General features: G+C 54.2%; 1 protein-coding gene across 7 annotated transcripts in view; it reads left to right on the top strand.

Annotated features, from left to right (window-relative positions):
• The window catches only part of SLC45A4 (solute carrier family 45 member 4), a 67,038-nt gene that overhangs the window by 18,232 nt on the left and 25,399 nt on the right, over window positions 1-23,407 (top strand). For all 7 annotated transcript variants that reach the window (XR_003514392.1, XR_003514393.1, XM_027560722.1 and 4 more), the window contains exon 2: window positions 16,766-17,405. Coding sequence is in view for 5 of the 7 variants with exons in the window: in XM_027560722.1 (XP_027416523.1) it covers window positions 17,162-17,405 (244 nt within the window). In the remaining 2 variants the exon portion in view is untranslated. The remainder of the gene's footprint in view (window positions 1-16,765; window positions 17,406-23,407) is intronic.

Below are 23,407 nucleotides of genomic sequence, written 5' to 3' on the forward strand. Positions count from 1 at the left end.
TGTGGCCATAGTCAAAGCCGGGGATGGGGTGTGACGTCAGCCCTCGTCGAGGCCACAGGAGGCGCCCCACCACCGCTCTCCTCGGCCGTGGTACCTGGCGAAGGTGCAGGCAGCACGTGCGTGACCGTACAGCGGAGGTGCTGCCTTGCGTGGACACGTGTGCCGGGCGAGGGCTGGGCGCCGACCGCCAAGCGTCGTGGCCTTTCCTCCTGGCTGCCTTGACCTTGCGCTGCCGCCAGGGTTGTAACTGAGTGCGAGTCCCTGTCTGCGTCGCCACCTCTCACTGTGCCTTTAAGCCATGGAGAGGTCGCCCGGGAGGGTCCCTGTGGCTGAGCACCGAGGGGACGAAGCCCTCTTTGTTCGGGGCCAGGGATTGCCCTAAATGCCTCGGCAGACTCAGAGCTGGCATCAACCCGGCAGTTCTGGGGAACCCGAGATCTTCTCGGCGTCCTCGTTTGTCTCTCCTGCTGCTGCCTCTCCCGTGTGTCCCGGGGTGCCGGTCCTAGGACGCTGCACGAGAAGCCCGAGGGGGCCCAGAATCCGGGGCTGGCGGGGGATGGGGTGACTTAGACCTCAGCCTGCTCAGAGGGGACTGCTGCTCGCTTCTCAAGGGGGTAAGCACTCAGTGCCCCCAGCTCTTCTCAGCACAGAGACTCATGGTGTCCTTGGGGGTCCTGGGCTTGGCTCCCTACCCCCACAAGGCTCTGCATACAACTCAGGATATTGGAGGGTCATTTGGTGGTGAGGTTTTGGGGTTTGGATGTAGCAAACTGTAAAATAACAGAGCTTGGGCGGCTTATCGATGGTGCACAGTATTGGCTGCCTGGTGCTGGGCCCACGCGGAGCCAGCTCGCGCCGCCGGGGCTGCCCTGCCAGGCTGGGCGAGGCCATCCGAACTGGGGTGGAGGCCGCTCATCCCCGCCTCACCCAGCCTGTGCCACCTGCAGGGAGCCCTGGGGCCTGAGGAGGTGTGGAGACTAGTGCCGGCCCCACAGCTGCGCCCGCGTGTCCGGCTCCAGCCACAGGTCCCAGGCTGCGCAGTTTGCGCCGCGCCGTGGGTCTGTCCTGGCCGAGACAGGCGAGCACGCGGGTCAGGCACAGCCCCTCCTGCGGGCCGGTGTCGTGTGGGTGTCCCTGTGAGGGCTGGGGAAGGGACAGGATGGTCATGGTGGAACGGGGGAGCCCCTGCCCTGTGGCAGCCACGGCTAAGACCTCTAGCCCTGTCGCACGCGGCTCCTGGCAGGCGGGCAGCGTGGACACAGGCTCCCTCCTGGTCTTGGCCAGGTCCCTCCCCTCCAGGCACCTGAAAGCGGGGGTGGGGGGTCAGAGGGAGCCCCGTGGCCAGCTGGCGAGTTGCCCGCCCCGCTCTCCTGTTTTCTGAGCCCACTCCTCCTCAAGGGTCATCCCAGGGTCATCCTAGCGGCGGGCAGGTACCGGGCAGGGGAGGTGTGGTCAGCCGCTCCGTGCCTGCCTTTACAGAGAGGGGCTTCACTTGGTTCTGATAACCAAGTAGAATCCTTAAGCTAAATTTATGCTTTTATAATAACTTTATCACTTTTAGTGACAACCCTGGGTCAGAATCCTCGTAAAGCTAACGGTGTAGTCGTTGTTAGAGCACCCTCTTGTTCTGGGCTGTTCACGCCCAGAGTAGAGCCTGTCCAGTAGCTCAGATTCTCAGGGAGCTAGCTGGTTCCCGGTGTTGGGTGGTTGGGGTCCTTAGGATTGAGTACCTGCCCAGCGCATCCCTTGCCACACATGTGGCGGGGGTTTCCAGAACTGCCCTCACGGCCCGGAGGCCTGCGCTGCTGCGGTATAACCCCCTCTCCAGGGGGGGCCGTGGGCGGAGGCTGCGCACGTGCTTCAGGCCTGGCACCCACGTCTCCGCTCCGTTTCCCACCTTGAGGTCGGAAGCTCAGCTGCTTCCAGGGTGTTTGGACTCACGGATGCTGACCCCCTGTATCTATGCAGAGCCTGCCGTGCTCTATCTTGGAAGCGTGGCGTCCCAGGAGCCAGGATGTCGGGGTCCAGGTCTGGGGGACCCTGGGTGGGTCTTCTTCCCCACCGGGTTCGGGGAACCCTTCTGCTCGAGCTGCCCGCTTGCCAGCAAGGCTCTCGTATCCCCTTGCGGGCCCCTTGTCCCCTGGGCGGCAGCTGCTGTTGTGACTTGGCGTCCCATCCCCGCTGAGTGGCACGCTGACGTACTAGGCGTAAAGCTGCCCAGATGAAGTCAGGGTGAGGGGCAGTCTGGAGCCGGTCACGGGCCTGGCTCTCGGGGTGCTGACTGACCAGGTCCCTGGGTGTCACCTCTTGGCCCACCGTCCCCCTGCTGCCTGCATCTGGTCACCAGGAGACTCACCTGTCTGTCAAGAAATTAAGTTTAAATCAGATTTGAGCAGTAATGCTCCTTATTCGCTTTCATCCCAACCATCATCTTAAAATCTCCTTTTAATTAACTCTGTTTCCAGTTCCTTCTGCCTGCTGGGTTGTTTGCTTGAGCGCCTGGCACTGCACCCCTGATCAGGAGCCACGGTCCTGCCCTCCTGTGCCCTGCGGCCCAGGATGGGTGGGCAGGGGCCCTGGGGCCTGGGGACCCAGGGCAAGGCGGCTTGCTCCCCTCCAGCTGCTGCTGTTCCTTCTTTTTTTCCGTTGTAAAACTGCTTCTTTGGGAGCTTTCACTTCTCATGTAGGCAAGTCCCAAGCTAATATTTATCCTGTGAAGTATCTTAAAAATGCTGGAGGGCAAGTTATTTGCAGAGAGCTTTATCAGTCTTTGAAAGAGAGTCATTGTTACATTGATAAACTGAGGCACTGCTTACAATAGGCAGATTGTGTTTGAACTTGCAACCTTTAATGCAACAGTTAGTTTTTGTTAACAGACCGAACGGTGTTGGCTGTTCTGGTAAAGAGGTCTTTCTCCTTGTGTTTTTGTTTGTCACGGGCATGCACTGGGAGGGGGAGACCTGGCGCCCAGCGCTGGTTTTGTAATACATTCAGGTGTTACTCGTTTTATGATTGGCAGGCTTTTCAGGAACGCGGACTTTGTACATGGAGCCCTCGGTTTTTATGAGTCGTCCCTTTAAAAGTGGAGGTGCTGCCTTTCAGAGGGAAAGCTGCCTCACCATGCAGTCTTCAAAGACTCAGCAGTGTGCATGAAATAAAAAATGATAGGAGTAACAAGAATGTGCAGAAGGTGGTATTATTTATGTGTGGTCAGGAGGTTTCAGGTCTAAAGGGAAACACTCTGATGATGAACTAAGAACTTTCCTGAGGCCGTTACTTTTCAGTGGAAGGAGTGGCTTCCTGGGTCTTCGCTGGAGCCTGCTTCCCTACACGGCAGCCCCTCTCGACTCTGAGCGTCCGGGTAGGAGGTGGGGAAGTCCTCTGGGGGTGGGAGGATGTCCAGGGCCGTAGCACCAAGCACCCTCGAGTTCCTGCCCCTGCCTCCTGCCCAGGGGTCTGGGGTGGAGGTGAGTGCTGCGGCTTCTGTACAGGGACAGACGTGGGGACTCTCGTGTGGCTCTGGTGAGAAGCAGGTCCAGAGGTGAGTTAGGCCTCAGTGACCCGGGGCTGGGAGCCTAGGCCAGGGGGGGCAGAGGGGCCTTAGGCGGGCTGTGCTGGGGCTTGAGGCCAGGATGTGGGGATGTGTGCCGGCACGGGTGCTCCTTGGAGGGGCCCGAGGACGGGTGCCCGGGGGGCGGTGCCTCTGCCCTGGAGAGACCTCAGTCGGACCAGGCACTTCCTCCTGGGTCAGCTGACTCCCTCCAGCTGCTGACTCGCTGTTCCTCCGCGGCCTCAGCGCTTCCCTCTCTGTCCCTCCTTTCTGACTCACGCCTGCGCTGTGCACGGAGCTGCCTGTGGCATGAGTGGGGCCGAGAGCCCATCTTCCCACTGTCCTCACTGCGGCCACACAGACACCCACCCTGTCCATGCCCCAGAGTCCCTGTGGGTGCTGGCTGAATTGTTTGGGGGACGCACTGAGTTTCTGCAGGGGAAACAATCCCATTTCTGGCCATCGTGACTCTCCAGGCCATTTTCTAGGTGTGCCTCCCACTGCTGTCCTCTCCAGAACTTTTTCTTCTCCCCCAACAGAAACTCTGAACCCCTTACATTTACTTATTTTTTTCAGAGGAATTCCAACTTTTTCATTTTTGTCCTTTTATACAAAACCAAGAAGAAGAAATAGAACTGCAGAAGTAGTTAATTGGTAGAACACACGTTCACAGAAATCTGGATAGCTTATTTACAATGAGGAAACACATTTTTTTGTTGTTACTTAAAAAAAAAAATCATGTATCTCTGGCTGCACTGGGTCTTCGCTGCTGTGCGAGGCCCCCTCTGGTTACCCAGGCTTCTCGTCACAGCGGCTTTTCTTGCTGTGACTTGTGGGCTCGGTCGCTTAGCTTGTGGGATCTTCCCAGACCAGGGATCGAACCTGTATCCCCTACATTGGTAGGTGGGCTTCCCTGGTAGCGTAGACGGTAAAGAATCTACCTGCAATGGAGGAGAGTCGGGTTTGATCCCTGGATCAGAAAGGTCCCCAGGAGAAGGGAATGGCCACCCACTGCAGTACTCTTGCCTGGGAAATTCCCATGGACAGAGGAGCCTGGAGGGCTACAGGCCGTGAGGTCACAAGGGAGTCAGACACAACTGAGCAACTGACACTTTCAACACTTTTCTTAACCACTGGACCACCAGGGAAGGCCCTTTACATTTATTTTTAATGCATCTGGAAACCCATCGTCACTGGTAAGTTTCTGTGGTCAGTGCTGTATGTTCATAAATTTACACTTTGGAGCCACCCAGCCCTTCTTCCTTCAGTGCTTACGTGGCTGGCAGGTGCCTGGGGACCCTGGGACTCCTTTCCGACTCAGACTCCATTTCCTGGTGCTGTGGTTTTGTCTGGAGGCAGCATCCTTCTGCTGGCTCACAGACTGTAATCCAGCCCTGGGTTGTTGGGGGGTGGAGGGGGCAGCACTTAGTCCTGGGTGATGTCGGCACTCATGGGTTAATGAGTGGGAGAGAAAGGTGCTTGTTGGTGTTTGCAGCTGAGAAACTTGAACTTGGGCTTTGGCCTGGGGAGTCCAGCGCCATCTGGACCTCAGGAGGGGCAAGGTGCTAGACAAGCATGAGAGCTGCTCAACCCCAGGTGAATCTGTTTCAGACCTTGCAGGACTTTTCTGTCTTGTTGCTCGTGGCCTGGAGAAAAGAGGGTTGATCACTGACTCCTCCTGACTCCCAGGGCATTATGCCTGGGAGTGGAGGCTGGCCATGTGTGCCCCTGAGTGCAATGCATTGTGGGAGAATCCGTGATGAATGAAGCAGGTGGTGGTGCAGCTCGGGACAGGTGCCTGACGTCAGTCCAGCGGGGAGAAGGCTAAATAAATAAATCAGCAGAGCGAAATCCGGGCTCCAGGAGGGGCGACAGGTGCTGCTGGTGAAAAGCTCTGTGATTGTGCTTGGAAACCGGAGTAGCCGCTGAGGAAGGGCCTCCCGGCGACACAGGACAGAGGGGTAGCGCTCATGTACTGGACTGTTTGGGAGGGACCTGCTGCGTTCTGGTGGGTGACTGAACGGTCTGCAGTTACTTTATTGCTGAAGACAGATTGGGAAGAGCTTCTGAGCTGGTCCTTGGTGATCAGCTCTGAGTCTTTTAGTGGACCTGTCAGGAGCTGAGTCCACAGCTGGCTTTGCAGACCTGCCTCCCCAACCCTTCAACCCCATCCAACTCTCTTGGGCTGCCTGGCCTTGCAAGCCTCTGTCAGCACTCTGAAGCATCTGAGGTTCAGCTTCATTGTAGAACAGTCCTGAATGTCATTCCACATATCAGGCTCTGACGTGAAGTTTGGATAGGGAAACTGAATTAGGAAATGACTCTGGGTCATATAGATGCACTAACAGTATGTATATCATGGTGAATCCTCAGAATGCCTGTCTCTCTGCATTCAGAGTTGTTGTTTAGTCGATCGGTCGTGTCCAACTCTCTCACGACCTCATGGACTGTAGCCCACCAGGCTCTTCTGTCCATGAGATTTCCCAAGCAAGGATACTGGAGTGGGTTGCCATTTCCTCCTCCAGGGGATTTTTCTAACCCAGGATTGAACCCGCGTCTCCTGCATGAAGGGGTCGACAGAGGAGACGACCAAGGATGAGATGGTTGGATGGCATCACCAACTCGATGGACGTGAGTTTGAGCACGCTCTGGGAGTTGGTGATGGACAGGGAAGCCTGGCGTGCTGCAGTCCATGGGGTCGCAAAGAGTCAGACATGACTGAGTGGCTGAACTGAACTCATGCATTGGCAGGCAGGTTCTTTATCTTTATGGTTGAGCCACCAGAAAGCTCCTCTCTACATCCATACCTTAAAAAAAACTTTATGGGACCATTATGTGTAGTTGATTTATAATGTGCCTTCTGTGCCTATTATTAGGCACATTTCCACATCAACAGGTAATCCCACACCGTGGAGTTTGTGTCAGAATCTGTCTTCCTTTACATGAGCAGGTTGCTCAGTGGTGTTGATCTGCAGACTATACAGGTTTTGCTTTCCAAAGAGCAGAATTTCAGGATCAAAGGGTATTTACATTCTGAGGCTTTCCACATCTACCGAGACGACTGCAGTTGTGGGAAATCGTTGCTGACGGAGTCAGGATGGCCGGGATTAATCCCACAGGTGATTGTGCCACTTGCTGTGAGCGCGTCAGCCCCGGTGACCCCAGGAAGGCGCTGGCCCTGAGTCGCAGACTTCTCCAGACAGCGGGAGGATTCAGGTACCAAAGCGGGCTTCTTCATCACAGACCCTCAGGGGCCCTCAGGTTAAGGAGTTGCTCAAGACAGAGGACAGATTCCTGAGCTGACAGTCTGGTTGATGCCCTCTGGGAGGATCCCTCCCCCTCCTCCTCGGGTGATGTCCTGTTTGCTCAGCCTGAGCTCAGAGGGGAGCGGGCCCTCCCCTATGCCCGCCTGCAGTGGGGCTCCCCAGCGCCCTAGGACCACACCCTCCTCCTGGTAAAACAGACCGGAGGTGGCTGAGACAGTGGGAAGGCTTAGGAAGGGTGGAAAGGCTTCACAAGGTCCACAGTGTGCTTTTAGACCACGGTCTTGGTCGCTCAGCCGCGCCTGGCAGTCCTGTAAATGGTGCAGAGATGACTCATCCCCTGTGTGGCACGCTGACCTTCAGCTGACTTCAGGTGTGTGTGTGTTGGGGGTCGGGGGGCGGGCGGTGACTGCAGAATGCTGCAGAATGTTTTTGCTGGTTGTCTTATGGTCTTAGTAAGAATGACTGTAACCCCAGACTCAAGCTGTGTGTGTTCCCTTCATTCACCAAAATGTTTACCTTTTAAGAGAACTAGTTTTGATTTGAACATTCCTCAAATATATTTCATACTTCTTCACTTTAAAAGCATTTGGCCGTTTTGTGTTTACTTGACACATGGACCGTAATTCAAATAATTGCGTGTTGTTTGGCAGTTGGGTGGCTTCCAGAACTTCTGCCTGAGAGGGGACCCTGGACGCTGCTTTGACCTGATACAAGTGCCCTCAGAAGGTTTCATTACAGCTCTGCAGTCTTTAGCGGTAGCCCCTAATTATACCCTTGTCCTTGAGGTCTGTTTCTGTATTTTTTTCTTTTCTTGGCTGTTCCTTGAGGTTTATGGGATCTTAGTTCCCCCACCAGGAACTGAACGCAGCCTCACAGCAGTGAAAGTGCAGAGTTCTAACCAGTGGACCACCAGGGAATTCCTTGTTCTTGGTTGTATGTATGTAAAGTGAGGAATCTTTGTTTTCATGTTTTTTAAATAATGTTTGGTTGTTAACGCATCCCCTTCAGCTGCTTGCCTGTCTCTAACACACTGCAGATGACAGAGTCTGCGTTTGTTGGTACCTGGCCCTGTACCTTAGATGAAATGAGGAGTTTGGGGAAATGCTAGTCTCCTCTGGAACTGTTGGCAGTGGCTGGCTGCCCACTCGGCCTTCAGGTTGATCCTGAAGCTCAGTTTTCCTTGGCCAGTTGGGCAGAAGCAGTGTGGTTTAAAAGCTTGTTGCTGTTTCCATAGCAGCCAATGCTTCATCCTGACCCCAGTGGCTGAAGTGGCAAATTGATGCTAGAAACATTTACAAGAAGAGGAAGGCAAAAAACCTCTCAGAGATTTTTAATTAGAAAACAAACAAACCTACTCACCTGACGTGCAAATGAAGAACCGTGTGAAGGTCACAGGTGAGAAGTCAGGTGAGCAGGTCTTTGTTTTCAGCAGAAGGTAAAAGTCGTGGAGAATGTTTTCTCTGGGGACAGAGCAGTTTGTCCTTGTTTCAGGGCCATTTCCTCCGACACGAGCGTTCAGAGTTTTCCTTCGAGTGTGGGTAGCAGTTTCCTTTAGCAGAGAGTGAAGGCAGCTGCTGCTTGAGAACAGCTTGGTGTCCATCCTGATGCCCTGGGAGCTGGGGGGAGGGGGCGCACTGGGTCTTCTGCTGTGCTCGGGGGTGCTCTAGTTGCGGCGAGCAGGGGCCACCTCTCGTTGCGGTGCACGTGTTTCTCTTGTTGCGGAGCACAGGCCCTCGGCACCCGGCCTTTGGTAGTTGCATCACATGGGCTCAGTAGTTCATGCTTTCAGGCTTCCTTGCCCCGTGGCCTGTGAAATCTTCCCAGACCAGGTATCGAAGCCGTGTCCCCTACATTGGCCGATGGATTCTCACCCACTGTACCACCGGGGAAGTCCAGATGGCGTGCGCTTCGACGTGATCCGGTGTTACACGTTTTGCCGTCACGAGCCGTCACTGGCGTTTGCCAGGTTTGCTTCCACGTGCCGTCTGTGTGTTTGACCTGACGCTGTGCTTCAGGTGGGTCAGCAACTGCTTCCGCAGGGCTGAGGGCAGGGGCAGCGTTGTTGACCTGACGCTGTGCTTCAGGTGGGTCAGAGCGACTGCTTCCGCAGGGCTGAGGGCAGGGGCAGCATTGTTGACCTGACGCTGTGCTTCAGGTGGGTCAGCGACTGCTTCCGCAGGGCTGAGGGCAGGGGCAGCGTGGAGCTGTGCGGGCTCGCAGGGGGCTCCGCACACCCGCATCAGAGCAGACCGGCCCCTGCCCGAGGTGGGCCGGTGGAGGGGAGCTGAGCCTTCTGCGCTCCCCCTCGTCCTGCTGTACGCTCCCTTCCTAAGAGATGACTTTTAGAAAGTAGTTCTTAAATAGAGTGTATTTTGAGATTAAGTTGCAGTATGCCAGTTTACAGGCATTTAAAAAAACATCTCTAGGAGGGTGCGCCGTCTCCTGTCCTGAGGACGCACGAGAGGGGCCACATCCCCGCGTCCCTGCCGTGATGGCTGTGACCCAGCCTCCCAGGGGAGTGGGCAGCCTGGCCCAGGCTGGGTGCCCTTGACGGGGAGATCTCGGGCACTGTCTGGGGAGGGATGAGGGACCAGGGGGCCGGGCCGGGCCGGGGAGTCACAGAAAAGCCGCCCAGGAGAAGCGCGCTGGAGTGCCTGGGCCTGCGGCTCCTGTACGTTGCTGGGATACTAATCCATTGAGAAACACTTTAATTAGACTGGCTTGTTACAGTGTAGCAATATTTTCATCCCCTCGCTCCCTGGGGCCCCTTTCCAGATTTCCTTTGATTCAGTCTGCATACTCGGAGTATTTGACATACTAAGTCACATGCCTCCTTACTCCCCCGCCCCCTCTGCCTGCAAGTTCCCAGCAAGCCAATCAGAAGGCGCCTCCGACATGGTGTTCAGTGTCTGAAGTGCTCTCAGCCAGGTCTCATGGCACAGAACACACACAGGCGAGGTTACGAAGTCAGACCAGTCATTTCTACCTAGAGGGGCAGTGGGTTGTCGGCCAGGTGCCTGTGGCCAGCGGCTCCCACCTGGGGCGAGCAGGCCTGCAGACTCTCAGGCCCTTCCCCAGAGCTGTGGTTCTGTGGCGCAGCAGAGCCCTGAAGTCTGCATTTTTAAATATGCTGCCTTGGCCTTCCTGGTTCACACAGATTCAGCGCGTCGGTCCATTCGGCTCCCATAACAGGACACCGCGTGGGGAAGTCCAAGGCTTGCTGCTTTTCTGCCTTAGGGGGCAGAAACCCCTGGTCCTGGCACTGTTTCCATAGCTGTGCCTTTCCAGAACGCCCTGTCGTTGGGAATCTGGTAACGTAGCCGTCTCAGATTGGCTTCTTTCAGCGAATTAATGTGCATTTAAGGTTCCTCCATGGCTTTTCATGGTGTGATGGCTCGTTTCTTTTTAGTGCTGGTTACTATTTCATTGATGTGCCACAGATTGGCGATTCACCTACTGAAGGACATCTTGGTTGTTTCCAGGTCTCGGCCATTGTGGATAAAGCTGCTGTATAGCATCCACGTGCAGGTTTTTTATGGATAAGTTTTCCGCTCCTTTGGGCAAATACCAGGGAACATGATTGCTGCATCGCATGCTAAGAGTATATTTAGTTTTGTAAAAAGCCACCAAACTGTCCTCCAAAGTGGCCGCACCACTCTGTCCCCACGCAGTGAGTGCGGTTCCGGCCGCTCCACGTTTTCGCCTGTGTGGGTGCTCTGGGCCTGGGCCGTTCTAACAGGTGTGGGGGGCTGTCTCACTGCTGTTTGAATTTGCGTTTCCCTGATGACAGGCGCTGGATGCGGAGCATCTTTTGCTGTGCTCAGCTGCCTCCTCTGTTTTCTCTGGTGAGCTGTCTGCTCGGGTCTTTGGCCCACCTGTATAACTGAGTTGTTCATTTCCTCACCGTCAGCTTTGCTTTGGATAGCATCCTTTATCGCTGTGTCTTTTACAATATTTTCTCCCAGTCTGGGGCCTGTCTCATTCTCTTGATACAGCATTGATTTTATGTTGGCAATCAGTGGCATTTCTGATGCTTTGAAGGATGTAACTTTGTAAGCAGCTTTTTACCAGAATGTCATCCGCATTTGTATTAGGGTCCTCTGACTTTGCTTGGTTCCGTCTTATGCCTGTTTCCCCTGGTGCAGCAGCTGGCCTTCTCTGGCGCACAGCCATCTGCCTGGTGTCCCCGGCTTCGCTGCTGCCCTCGGGCAGTCGCCTTTGTCGTGCGTGTCTGGAGGGAGGGCACAGCGGGCTGATGGTAGTGGGGGGGCTGTGCTTTGGTTGAGTGGGTTATCTGAGGCTAATAGTGGACGACGTCTTACGAAAACGTTAGCAGTTCTGATGAGTTTTTCCAGGGTAGAGATGCCCGTCTTAGATGGTGAGTGTACAAATCAAACAGCCCTTGCCACAAACCAGACACCACAAAGCATGGGCTGCTCGTCCCCGTGCCTGTAACGCTGTGTGCACGCGCGTATGCGTGGGGCCAAGACAGGAGCCACGGCGCCTGAACCCCACTCCAGCCGTCCTCCGGCACATGTTGGTCCGTGACCTTCAAGATCGTATTCCCATCGAATCCTGTGACTTGCATAGACTCTGAACTGCCTGTCAAAAAATTATGCTTCAGTTAAGTTTTTGATGACGTGAAGTTTACAGCCAGCTTTTCCACACAGCAGATTGTAGGAAGTCACGTGTTTTGGCATCAGTTACCCTGAAATTAGAAGCAGGACAATAGAGGAAGTTGTTGATTGGAACAATTGTAGTTTCACTTGTCTCGGTGCATCTGTGAATCACAACCAGGTCGTCGTCAGGGAGGCTCCAGAGGGAGGCCTGACTTCAGAGTCGCTCTGGGCTCTGAAGATCCTAGTGGAACAGGTCACAACGGAAGCCTCTCCGCTCCTTCGAGCAAGTCAGGAGGAGGTTTTCGGGAGGCAGCAGCCTAGTCATCCTCGGATTGCTTCAGTGTGTTGTCACACTTTAGCTCGGGCCTTTTACATCAGGTGTTTCAGAGGAAAGCATTTTCATGGTTTTAGATGTTGTAATTAACAGCTCTAGCCTTTCTAGAAGATAGCTTCCTTAAAGCAGTTTGCTTGCTGTACGAGTACTTCACGGCACTGCATTACGGGAGCGAATCTGGCTTGACGGTGTCCGATTGTCCCCCTAAATGGAGAGACACTCTCCCCACTCACACCTTCCTTTTCTCCTCAAAGCCGCTCTCCTTCCATCTTCTTGTAGAGCAGAGCCCTGAGGAGAAGGGGCCCTCGCAGTAGAGTTGGGGGGGTGGGGAGGGGACAGAGGTCAGAGCCCAGGAAGGGGGCAGTTCATGCCGCCTGGGTCCCTGCTCCGTGTCCTGTGCAGGTGCTGTGCATAATTCAGACTGAGGGGACCCCGAGTCCCAGCCTCCATCGAGCTGGGGACTTGATGCATCTTGGTGCTGCTTAGACTTGCTGTGAGGGGACCCCGAGTCCCAGCCTCCATTGAGCTGGGGACTTGATGCATCTTGGTGCTGCTTAGACTTGCTGTGAGGGGACCCCGAGTCCCAGCCTCCATCGAGCTGGGGACTTGACGCATCTTGGTGCTGCTTAGACTTGCTGTCAGTCTGGTCATAGCCTCCTCACCCCACCCATTCGCACTCAGACAGTTAGAGAACCAGGTTATCAAGTTAAAATACAAAACCATGAGTGAGCCTTCAGTGGATGGGAAAGGACCCACGTGGACCCGCCAGGGTGTTGGAAATGTCCTCCCTGTTGACATAGATTAGTCAAAACTGATTGAGTGGTACCTTTTCACTGTGTGTGAGTACCTAAGGAAGTGAGCAAGCCCTGGTACCATTCACGTGCACAGCCAACCACGTGGAAGGTATAAGGCAAGGGAAAATCGCATCCGCAGGGGCCACAGAGAAGGTGAAATCACTAGGAAGAAACTTCACAAGAAATGTGCAAAACTGTAGGAGGAACGTGTTGAAATTCTCCCGAAAGGCACTGGGTTTGGACTCGGATATACAGAGACAGCCCTAAGGGTGGCAGTTCTCCTTCAGCTAATTTATAAAATCAGTGAAATCTGGGTAAAAATACTGACATTTCCCTCCAGAGCTAGTCAGACTCTTAAAGGTCATTTGCTCATAGAGTTCTTGCAAATAAACATGCCGGAGTGGGTCGAGATTCTGGGAGGAGAAGCGCAAGAGGGAAGGCGTGTCCCCAGCACAGGACCCGCTGGTGGCTCTGTGCCTGCAGAGCCTTTGCTGGGCTCGCTGGATGGAAGTGCAGACAGAGTCCATGTGGGGAGAGGGAGGCGCAATCTCCGAGTGCTGGGGTGGGCTCGTAAATAAATGATGCAGAAGCAACCAAACGGCCACTGGGAAGGTGGGATGCTGCAGGAAGTGGGGGGCAGGCCTTCTGCCCTGAAGCCTGGGTCCTTCCTGCTGCCCCCCCGAAGGGGCATCAGGGCCGGATCTGGAGGGTGGGTGAACCCCTGACAGGCCACAGCACCAGCCCAACCCCAGCAGGCCCCCCTTTCGGGAAGACTGTGCACACGGCCATGGTTGAGGTCTGGCTGCACAGTCCCTGGGCTGCCTGATTGGCCAGCAGGACGCCCCGTGTGAGGCAGGCTCTGCTGACCAGTTAGGTGGCCACCCCTGCCCCTGACCCTGAGGGAGACGGCAGGTGGCTGGACCCTCTGCCTGGAAGAGTCCTGGGAGGGGAGGTGCCACCACCGCCACCACTAGGGGCTCCCCCCGCAGCTTTCTTTCCAGAGGCCGTGGCTGCGCCATTCTTAGACGTTTGGTGAGGACCCCAGATGTAAGGAGGGTCTCTGGTGTGGAGACTCGCTCTGCACCGCAGAGGGGGTGCGCCGGCACTGGCCTGGTGGTCTGATGGCGGGCGGCTTTCCTAAGGGCGTCAGGCCCTTTGCTCCCCCACGCGCAGCCTCTGCCTCCTGGGCTTCCTGGCCATCTCTAGCTGATTCCACAGGCCCTTAGGCAGGTGCAGCCCTGGGCCTGGGGTTGGATCCCACAGCCTGAACGTGACCGAGGCCAGGTGGCCGGCTGGGCTTCCTTCACTGCCCTTTGGCGGCTCTTACCTGCTCTTGGAAAATGAGTGCCTGGAAACGCCACCTCCTGTGGTCGGGGTGGCTGACTGGGAGGGGACAGCTCACACCCCTTCCCACTTAAAAGCCTGACCCTAGACTCCTCCTCAGGGAACCAGTGTCCTGAGCTCCCTGTGTTTCCTCTTCTGCTTTGGGCAGAGGCTGCGTAAGAAAACAAAGGGGAAGGAAGTGCAGTTGAGTTTGTAAGTTCTGGGCTGGCTGGTTGACTGGTTCACAGTGTGATAAGGGTTTCAGCGTTTTTAAGAGCACTTTTCCTCTTGTTTAATAATAACCCTAGGAAATAGTCGCTCTCTGCTGTGGGGCACCCTGGGGCTGCAGTATGCTAAGCCCATCGCTGGACTCTCCCCAAAGCATGATACCAACCCCTGCCTCCAGTCATGAGACCCAGAAACATCCCCAGGCATCGCCCAGTGCCCCCAGGGCTGAGACTCACAGCCTTAAGGTAATCCTAGTGCACTTACTGCAGAGCCTCATTGCCTCAGTGTCAGCTATTGCTGAAATGACTCTTCACTCTCCGACACGCAGCTGTTGTTCAGTTGCCAAGTTGTGTCCAACTCTTGGCGACGCCATGGACTGCCGCGCGCCAGGCCTCCCTGTCCCTCACTGTCTGCCAGAGCTGGCTCAATTCATGCCCATTGAGTCGGTGATGCCCTTGAACCATGTCATCCTCTGTCATCTCCTTCTCCTGCCCTCAGGATCAGAATCTGTTCCAGGGAGTTGATTCTTCGCATCAGGTGGCCAAAATGTTGGATATCCGGTCAAGATCGTTCCTTCCAGTGAATAGTCAGGGTTGGTTTCCTTTAGGATTGATGGCTAAGGGACTCTCAAGAGTCTTCTCCAGCACCACAGTTTGAAAGCATCAATTCTTCAGTGCTCAGCCTTCTTTATGGTCCAACTTTTAACATCCGTACATGGCTACTGGGAAAACCATAGCTGACTAGATGGACCTTTGTCGGCAAAGTGCTGTCTCTGCTTTTTAACACGCTGTCTAGGGTTGTCACAGCTTTATTTCCAAGGTGCAAGTGTCTTTTAATTTCATGGCTGCAGCACAGTCCACAGTGATTTTGGAGCCCAAGAAGATAAAATCTTCCACTGTTTCCACTTTTTCCCCATTTATTTGTCATGAAGTGATGAGTCCAGATGCCATGATTTTCATTTTCTGAATGTTGAGTTTTAAGCCAGCTTTTTTACTCTCGTCTTTCACGCTCATCAACAGGCTCTTTGGTTCTTCTTCACTTTTTGCCATTAGAGTGGTATCATCTGCATATCTGAGGTTGTTGATATTTCCCCTGGCAGTCTTAATTCCAGTTTGTGCTTCAACCAGCCCAGCATTTCTCGTGATGGTAGCTCAGATGGTAAAGAATCTGCCTGCCATGTAGGAGACCTGGGTTTGATCCTTGGGTTGGGAAGATTCCCTGGAGAAGGGAATGGCTGCCCACTCCAGTATTCTTGCCTGGAGAATTCCACGGACAGAGGAGCCTGGTAGGCTGGAGTCCATGGAGTCACACAGAGTCGGACACAACTGAATGACTTTCACTTTCAACTCGCAGAGTTTCATTTCAACCTGACTTTGAGGATAGATACACAGTGGGACCAGGGGCGAGGGGACAGAACTGATGGGTTTGAAGATGATAATTAAGTCCTTAGGGTCTCAGAGAAAACTGGTTACCGTCCTTCTTGCCAAGAGTTCAGCTGCTCGGGATGGAGTGAGAGAGTGCTGCTAAGGGCTCGCGCTGGGTGCTTAGCGCTGTTCCGCTTACATTGTATACATGAGAAGTGTCATGATAACATGTTTTTTAAAAAAGATTGGAGAAAGGTGACAGTTTGGAAACACTGGTCTTATAGAGACGACTGACTGTATGGAGAGGACACTTGTGAGTTTGGTAGAAGTCGCAGGCGAAGGCTGCCGATGTGGACTTGTAGTGAAGTGGGAGGCTTAAGAAGCAGATTCATTGGTCGGATCCCTTGGACCCATGATTGCCCGAGAAGTTTTGGTGGCAGGAAAGAGAGCATGAGAAAGCCTCAGTTTGGCGGAAGAGTGAGGCAGGGGCTCTGAACCCCCAGGGTCAGCAGCTCAGCTTTGCCAGCAGCTGGGCCAGGGACCCCCTATCACCTCCAAGGCTCCCTGAGAAGGGGGCTCAGTGAAGACTACCCCTCAACTTCTGGTCCTTTCTGGGGTGAAAAGTAGGAGCTAGATGTCTTGGATTAAGTGAATATTAAGCAGAAATATTTTTATTTAAAACAATTGAAATTTTTTTGTAAGATATCCACCCACCGACCCACCTTAACATAAAGTCACTTGTGTGATGTCAGGTCCCTTCAGCTTGAATGGAGGCCCCCGTCCAGAGAGCAGGGATGTAAGCGCATCCTTGTCTGGCCTTTCACGGGGGAGAGGCGAGGGGGACGACTCTAGGCAGGTTCTCGGCAGTCGGCACTTGCTCCTGGCATGTGCGTCCAGGTGGAGACTGGTCACTGGTACCAGGAAGGTGGGAATGCAGGACCAGGGCCCGGGTTTCAGCGCCCCCTGGAGTGCGCCTCCACGTGGTGGTCAGCGTCTGGCCCTTTGGGGCCCAGTGCCCGCGGTCGGTCCCTGGCCTGGCCGAGGAGCAGAAACGGAGAGCTCTTTCCGTGCCCTTTTCTCTCGTCCCATCTCCTGTTGTTGTCCCTTCTCTATCCTTCCCCAGGACCAATTCCGTACTGGAAAACGTTGTTTCTCCGGGGACTGGATTTGTGTTCTCCGCAGGTGATTCTGTCCCCTGCTCAGAGAACCGAGGGCCCCGGGCGGGCCTGGATGGCGGGTGGGGGCGGGCGGCCCCGGCCCGTGTGACCGGCTCTCGCTCCCTTGCAGATCGCCCAGTCGCTCGATGGGGCGCGCCGGCGGCCTGCGTCCGTGTGTCACCTGCCCGCCTCTCAGCAGCAAGGAACGGAGCTTCAGCACCTCTTCAGTAATGATGATGAAACTGGTATTAACTGAATGGCATTTATGGATTTTTAACTCTAATTCACAGTAAGCCAGAAAGCCATATGTTCAATCCAACCAAAAATCATTCTGTTTTGCTGCGTGTCTCATCCGATTGTGAGAAGTTTCAAGATACCTGTTTGTACAAAGAGGAATATAAGTGTTACTTGCCGGAGGAGCACAGCTGAAGCAGAAAGCGAAGACGTCTTAATTTATCCTTAAAGATATATGATAGAATTATTTATTTAGATAGAGTAAAGAGATATATATATATTTTTGGTGGTGATGAAAATGGCTCCGCAGAATGCCGATGCAGAATCTATGCAAGTTCAGGAGCTCCCGGTGCCCCTGCCAGACCTCCAGAAGCCGGGGAGGGCAGAGGCGGAGACGCGGGATGAGACCGTCAGCGAGGGCTCCATCGACCGCATCCCCGTGCGCCTGTGGGTGATGCACGGGGCCGTGATGTTCGGCAGGGAGTTCTGTTACGCCATGGAGACGGCGCTGGTCACGCCAGTCCTGTTACAGATCGGTAAGTGCCACCCGCGTCCCGGGCTGAGCAGCGCATGCGGGTGCGTGTGGGCACACGGGCTGACCACGTCCCCAGTCTCCCCTCGCGGCAGCCTCCTCTAATGGGCTTTCCTCCTGTCTCGGCGGGGGCAGGGCGGGTGGGGGTGGTCCTCCAGACATGCACGTGGGGTCGGAGGCCCCAGCCAGGTGGGTACTGGGTGTCCGGGCGCATTGGCCTTCTGAACCTCTGACCTGGCACACCCTCGCCTCCCACGACGTGCCACTTGCCGAGCCCTGGGCCCCCCTACCCGCAGTGTGGCCCTCAAACCGTGTCATCCTGGCCGAGCCCATGAGCCCCCACCCCCACCCCCAGTGCGGCCCCCAGCTGTGTCATCCTGGCCGAGCCCACGAGCCCCCAGCCCCACTGTTTTTCCGTAGAGTGAGGTAAATCGCAGGTCAGGTCGGGAGGCCGGGCACCTGCTCAGAACAAGGCCTCGCTGTAGAAAACACTGAAGAATTCTGTTTTCTTTATTTTCATCTTGTTATTGACTTAAATAGGAGTTTATTGTGGAAGTTAGGTGCCTGAATGATGGGTATTTCCAGAAATACTGAGATTCTCAAAGATACACTCTGAAAACACTGTCATCCCTTCCACATTACTGCGGGAAATGTCTCAGGCCCTAAAAAAACATGGTCAGAATGTTTAATTTTCCTCATTGTCTAAGAAAGTCTTAAAATCTCTAAGCTCCCAACTTTGTAAGAGATCTGGGTAAGGAGCCAAATTATTCAGAAGCGTGCTTCATTCTAGAATTCCACATGTGTGCTGTAAAATATTTTAAAACTCTGATTTATTTTGGCTATACCTGGAATGTGTCTCTCTCTGAACATGACGGCGTGATTCTTGTTCAGAGAGTACACACTCAGGCCTGCCTGGCGCCGGCTCCTGCAGGGCGGTGGGCAGGGGCTGGTGCGGATCCCAGCTCAGCAGGTGCCACGCCTGCCCGCACTGCGTCATCAGGCCCGTGACTGAAGGGGCAGGCTGGTCACTGTCTGCATTTGCGTCCCTGTGCTCCTGCCTGCTTTCCCTGTGACACCCCGGGTGTCTGCCTGTCTCATCTTTCATAACGTAAGGCTGGAGGGACGGCCCACACCTGGATGAGTCGAGACCCTCTCCTGGGGAGCTGGGGGCCCTGGGGTGTGAACCACGTGGGCCGCGCTCTGTCCTCCATCTGCATGTGGGCCATCCCTGCACTCACCCCGCTCTGCCTCCTCGGTGGCCGCAGGCTCCAGGCCACTGGGGACAGATGGAGCACCTCGTCTGGCGGTCCCCACACGGCCTCGTTCTGGTGCTGGGAGCCAGCGAGTGACCAGCCCAGCAAGAGCTGCCTTGCTGGGAGGAGAGCTGGGGTGAGATTCCGGCCCCTGGAGGACCTGGGAAGACCTCTCGGGGGGAGAGGGCAGGAGTGCGGGGTGAGTCTTGGAGCCCATTTCTGGCCAGACCCTGGGCGGGCCGTGTGCGGTGGCATGGAAGCTTACCAAGCGTGTATTTCGCGCCTCTGACATGCCAGGGTGTGGGTTCATGGTTGAGGTCATCACGAAAGCAGTGTGGCCAGACTCAGGGGAGCAGAGCCAGGTCCCATGGTAACTTCCATGATCTCTCACGGTTTAGGCTCTGATTTCTGAGGAGCAGGTTGGTAGCAGGAGTGCAGGTTTGGGGGCGTTTCCGTGGTGACGGGTCACGTGTACGGTGGCCCAGCGCCCTGGTGCTCACGCAGCCCCTGGCACTTGCGCTGTGCAGGCTCTGCGTCTCAGTTTCCACACAGCTTACATTTCGCCGTGTGGTTCTGAGTGTGTACGTGTTACCCGAGACCTGGTCCATTTTAGACATCCAGGATAATGCACATTCTAACTTTTCTGTATAATGCCTAGGCTAGGCATTAATTATCAGGATAATGCATATTCTAACTTTCCTGTATAACGCCTAGTCTAGGCATTAACTGCAGCTTCTGAAAGTTGCAAGTGTGTCTGTTCCATGTGACCATACACCAGTGATGATGAGAAGCAGGACGATTGTCATCACAGTTACTGTGACAGGACGACCCACAGGGGATGAAGGTGACCCTTGTCACTGACCCTAGACATGGCACAGGAGAGCACTCTGGCAGAAGCTGTTTCCATGGGCTAAAGGAGCGGAGCTTAACGAGAGTTGTTCTGAGATGGGCTTAGATAGGAGCCAGACAGTAAGGCCTGATCCTTTTCTCAAGGTTGTACTTGAATTTCACTCTGAATTTCAGTTCAGTTCAGTTGTATCCGACTCTGCGACCCCATGGACTGCAGCATGCCAGGCTTCCCTGTCCATCACCAACTCCCAGAGCTTGCTCAAACCCATGTCCATTGAGTCGGTGATGCCATCCAACCATCTCATCCTCTGTCCTCCCCTTTTCCTCCTGCCTTCAATCTTTCCCAGCATCAGGGTCTTTTCCAGTGAGTCAGTTCTTTGCATCAGGTGGCCAAAGTATTGGAGTTTCAGTTTCAGCATCAGTCCTTTCAATGAGTATTCGGACTGATTTCCTTTAGGATGGACTGGTTTGATCTCCTTGCAGTCCGAGGGACTCTCAAGAGTCTTCTCCAACACCACAGTTAAAAGCATCAATTCTTTGGTGCTCAGCTTTCTTATAGTGCAACTCTCACATGCATACATGACCACTGGGAAAACCACAGACGGACCTAGGGGCAGTGTAGTGGTCAGTGGTCTGTCACACCCAGAAGTACAATGTTTATTGAATTTTGTATATTAATAATTATTAAAGCTGAAACGGGGATTTCCCTGGTGATCCAATGGCTAAGACTCCAAGCTGCCAATGCAGGGGGCTAGGGTTCGATCCCTGGTCAGGGAACTAGATCTCACATCCCTTAACAAGAAGTTTAAATGCTGGAACTAAAGATCTGGCATGGCACAATGAAAACTGAAGATCCTGCATGCTGCGACTAAGACCCAGCACAGCCAAATACATCCATATGTATGTGTGTGTGTGTGTGTGTGTTGTATATGTGTATATATGTGTAAGTGTCTGTGTGTATGTTATATATGTACATGTGTGTATGTGTGCATATGTACATGTGTATATGTTTATGTACATATGTGTGTGTGTGTGTGTGTAGGAGTACGTCAAGGCTGTATATTGTCACCCTGCTTATTTATATGCAGAGTACATCATGAGAAACGCTGGGCTGGAGGAAGCACAAGCTGGAATCAAGATTGCTGGGAGAAATATCAATAACCTCAGATACACAGATGACACCACCCTTATGGCAGAAAGTGAAGAGGAACTAAAAAGCCTCTTGATGAAAGTGAAAGAGGAGAGTGAAAAAGTTGGCTTAAAACTCAACATTCAGAAAACAAAGATCATGGCATCCGGTCCTATCACTTCATGGAAAATAGATGGGGAAACAGTGGAAACAGTGTCAGACTTTATTTTTTTAGGCTCCAAAATCACTGCAGATGGTGACTGCAGCCATGAAATCAAAAGACGCTTACTCCTTGGAAGAAAAGTTATGACCACCTAGATAGCATATTCAAAAGCAGAGACATTACTTTGCCAACAAAGGTCCGTCTGGTCAAGGTTATGGTTTTTCCTGTGGTCGTGTATGAATGTGAGAGTTGGACTGTGAAGAAAGCTGAGCACCAAAGAATTTATGCTTTTGAACTGTGGTGTTGGAGAAGACTCTTGAGAGTCCCTTGGACTGCAAGGAGATCCAACCAGTCCATTCTGAAGGAGATCAGCCCTGGGATTTCTTTGGAAGGAATGATGCTAAAGCTGAAACTCCAGGACTTTGGCCACCTCATGCGAAGAGTTGACTCATTGGAGAAGACTCTGATGCTGGGAGGGATTGGGGGCAGGAGGAGAAGGGGACGACAGAGGATGAGATGGCTGGATGGCATCACTGACTCGATGGACATGAGTCTGAGTGAAGTCCGGGAGTTGGTGATGGACAGGGAGGCCTGGCGTGCTGCGATTCATGGGGTCGTGAAGAGTCGGACACGACTGAGCGACTGAACCGAACTGAAGTGTGTGTATATGTGTTTGTGTGTATATGTTGTCTATGTACATATGTGTATATGTGTGTGCTGTCTGTGTACATATGTGTTGTATTTGTACATGTATGTGTTGTGTGTGTTCATACGTGTATGTGTGTTGTCTGTGCACATGTGTTTGTGTGTATATGTTGTGTGTACACATGTGTGTATATGCTGTGTGTTGTGTATGTGTGTTGTGTGTGTACATATGTGTATATGTATGTGTGTAAGAGTGTGTGTGTATGTAGCTGAAGCTGTTGTCTCCGTGTGTGCAGCTGGATCCACCTGATAGCTGTCTGCAGGTGTACGCTCCACCACCTTCCATCGTCCCAGGAGGCTCCCTGGCGGCCCGTCGCATGAGTGCTCCTTTGTGGTGGGGGTCGCCTCTGTCGTGATCATGCCCTGTCTGAAGTTTGTACGAGCAGAATCACGCAGTAGGTGGTCTGGTTTCTGCCGTGCTTCGGGGGTTGGTTCGTCCATCCTGCTGCACTACGTGGTCCACTGAGTGGACACACCCCCTTTCCCCTGTTCGTTCACCAGCTCAGAACGTCTGCATCGTTTCCATCTCGGGGCTGTTTTAAATACAGCTGCTTTGAGTCTGTGTGGACTCGTGTTTCGTTTCCCATGAGTGGAGACCTAGGAGTGGGGCGGGCAGTCCCACGTGAGCACAGGTTCACTTCACAAGCAGAGACCATTTCGACCGTTCCCCGTTAGGGTTAGTGTCCTTGAGAACACTTGCATTCCTCTGACAAATAGCGATGGTAAGCATCTATCCTTGTGCCTGTTGGGCATTCGTGTATCTTAGGTGGAGTGTGTGCTCAGATTTTTTTGCTTATATGTGGTTTGTCTGATTAATGAGTTGTGAGGGTTCTTTATTAAAAAGTCCTTTATCAGATACGTCTGCCCTGGGGCATCCAGTTCTGTCCTGGGGTGATCGACTTGCTCATCACTTGTGTGGCGAGTCCATCACAGGGCCGGGCTCTCATGGTCAGCCTGTGCGTGTCCTCCCCACCCGGCAGACTCCGAGGAGCCACCTGAAGTGCCGTCTTCCCATCACTGTTCTGCACGATCTCCCCTGTCCCCCGCAGTTTCAGACGCTCACCAGTGCCGCAGGCCCAGGGGAGGCTCAGTGAGTGAGTGAGGGAGGAGAGAATGGGTGACGCAGCTTAGATGCCTGATGTGTCCGTGCACCTTCGTCAAAGCCCAGCTCCTGGTTTCCTGCCTTCCAGAGTCGGTCCCCAACGGCTGGCCCCCACCCAGGATCCTGGGGCCTCTGGACCCACTGATGCGCGCAACACAGAAGGCCCGTGGGATTCCCCAGGGAGCCAGTCAGCGCCCACCCCAGCGGAGCCACGTGCTTTGCCTCTCGTTCCAGCCACACGTGTTTGCTCTGTGAACGACCGGGCCTGTCTCCAGTGGAGACGAGGGCGCAGGTAAATACTGTGGACACAGCGCTGGGCACCCTCCCACCAGCAGGCTTTTTTCTGGTGGCAACGTGAGGAAGCAGAGGCTGGGAGGGCTGGCCCACCCGTCTTGGGGGAGCCCACCAGGGGCATGTGGGTTGTGTTTAAACCTTGAAGCATCTGGCCTGAGTTTCAGCTTCAACATCCCAGACTTTCTGGTTTGGTCCAATGGCCGTCCATGAACAGAGCTCGTTGCCCTGTCTGCTGGGGGCTGTGTTCCGCTCAGATCCCCAGCCCTCTGCCTGGCCCCTCACCTGACATCGCACGTCTGCTGCGTTGAGGACCTGGGGAACAATGGCTGGAAGGTGGAGTGCCTTCCCCACCACGGCTGCGGCCTGAGCTTTCACATGGGCCCAGGAAGTCGACTCTAACCTAAATACTGATGCCAGCCCTCAGTCCTCAGAGTACCTTGTCACCCCACCGCCCCGAGGTGGGTGCAGGCTGAGGGCTGCCCAGGCCGCGGGAACCTGGGAAGAGGTGGTG

Source organism: Bos indicus x Bos taurus, chromosome 14 (genome assembly GCF_003369695.1).
Source record: "Bos indicus x Bos taurus breed Angus x Brahman F1 hybrid chromosome 14, Bos_hybrid_MaternalHap_v2.0, whole genome shotgun sequence".
NCBI classification, from domain to species: Eukaryota; Metazoa; Chordata; class Mammalia; order Artiodactyla; family Bovidae; genus Bos; species Bos indicus x Bos taurus.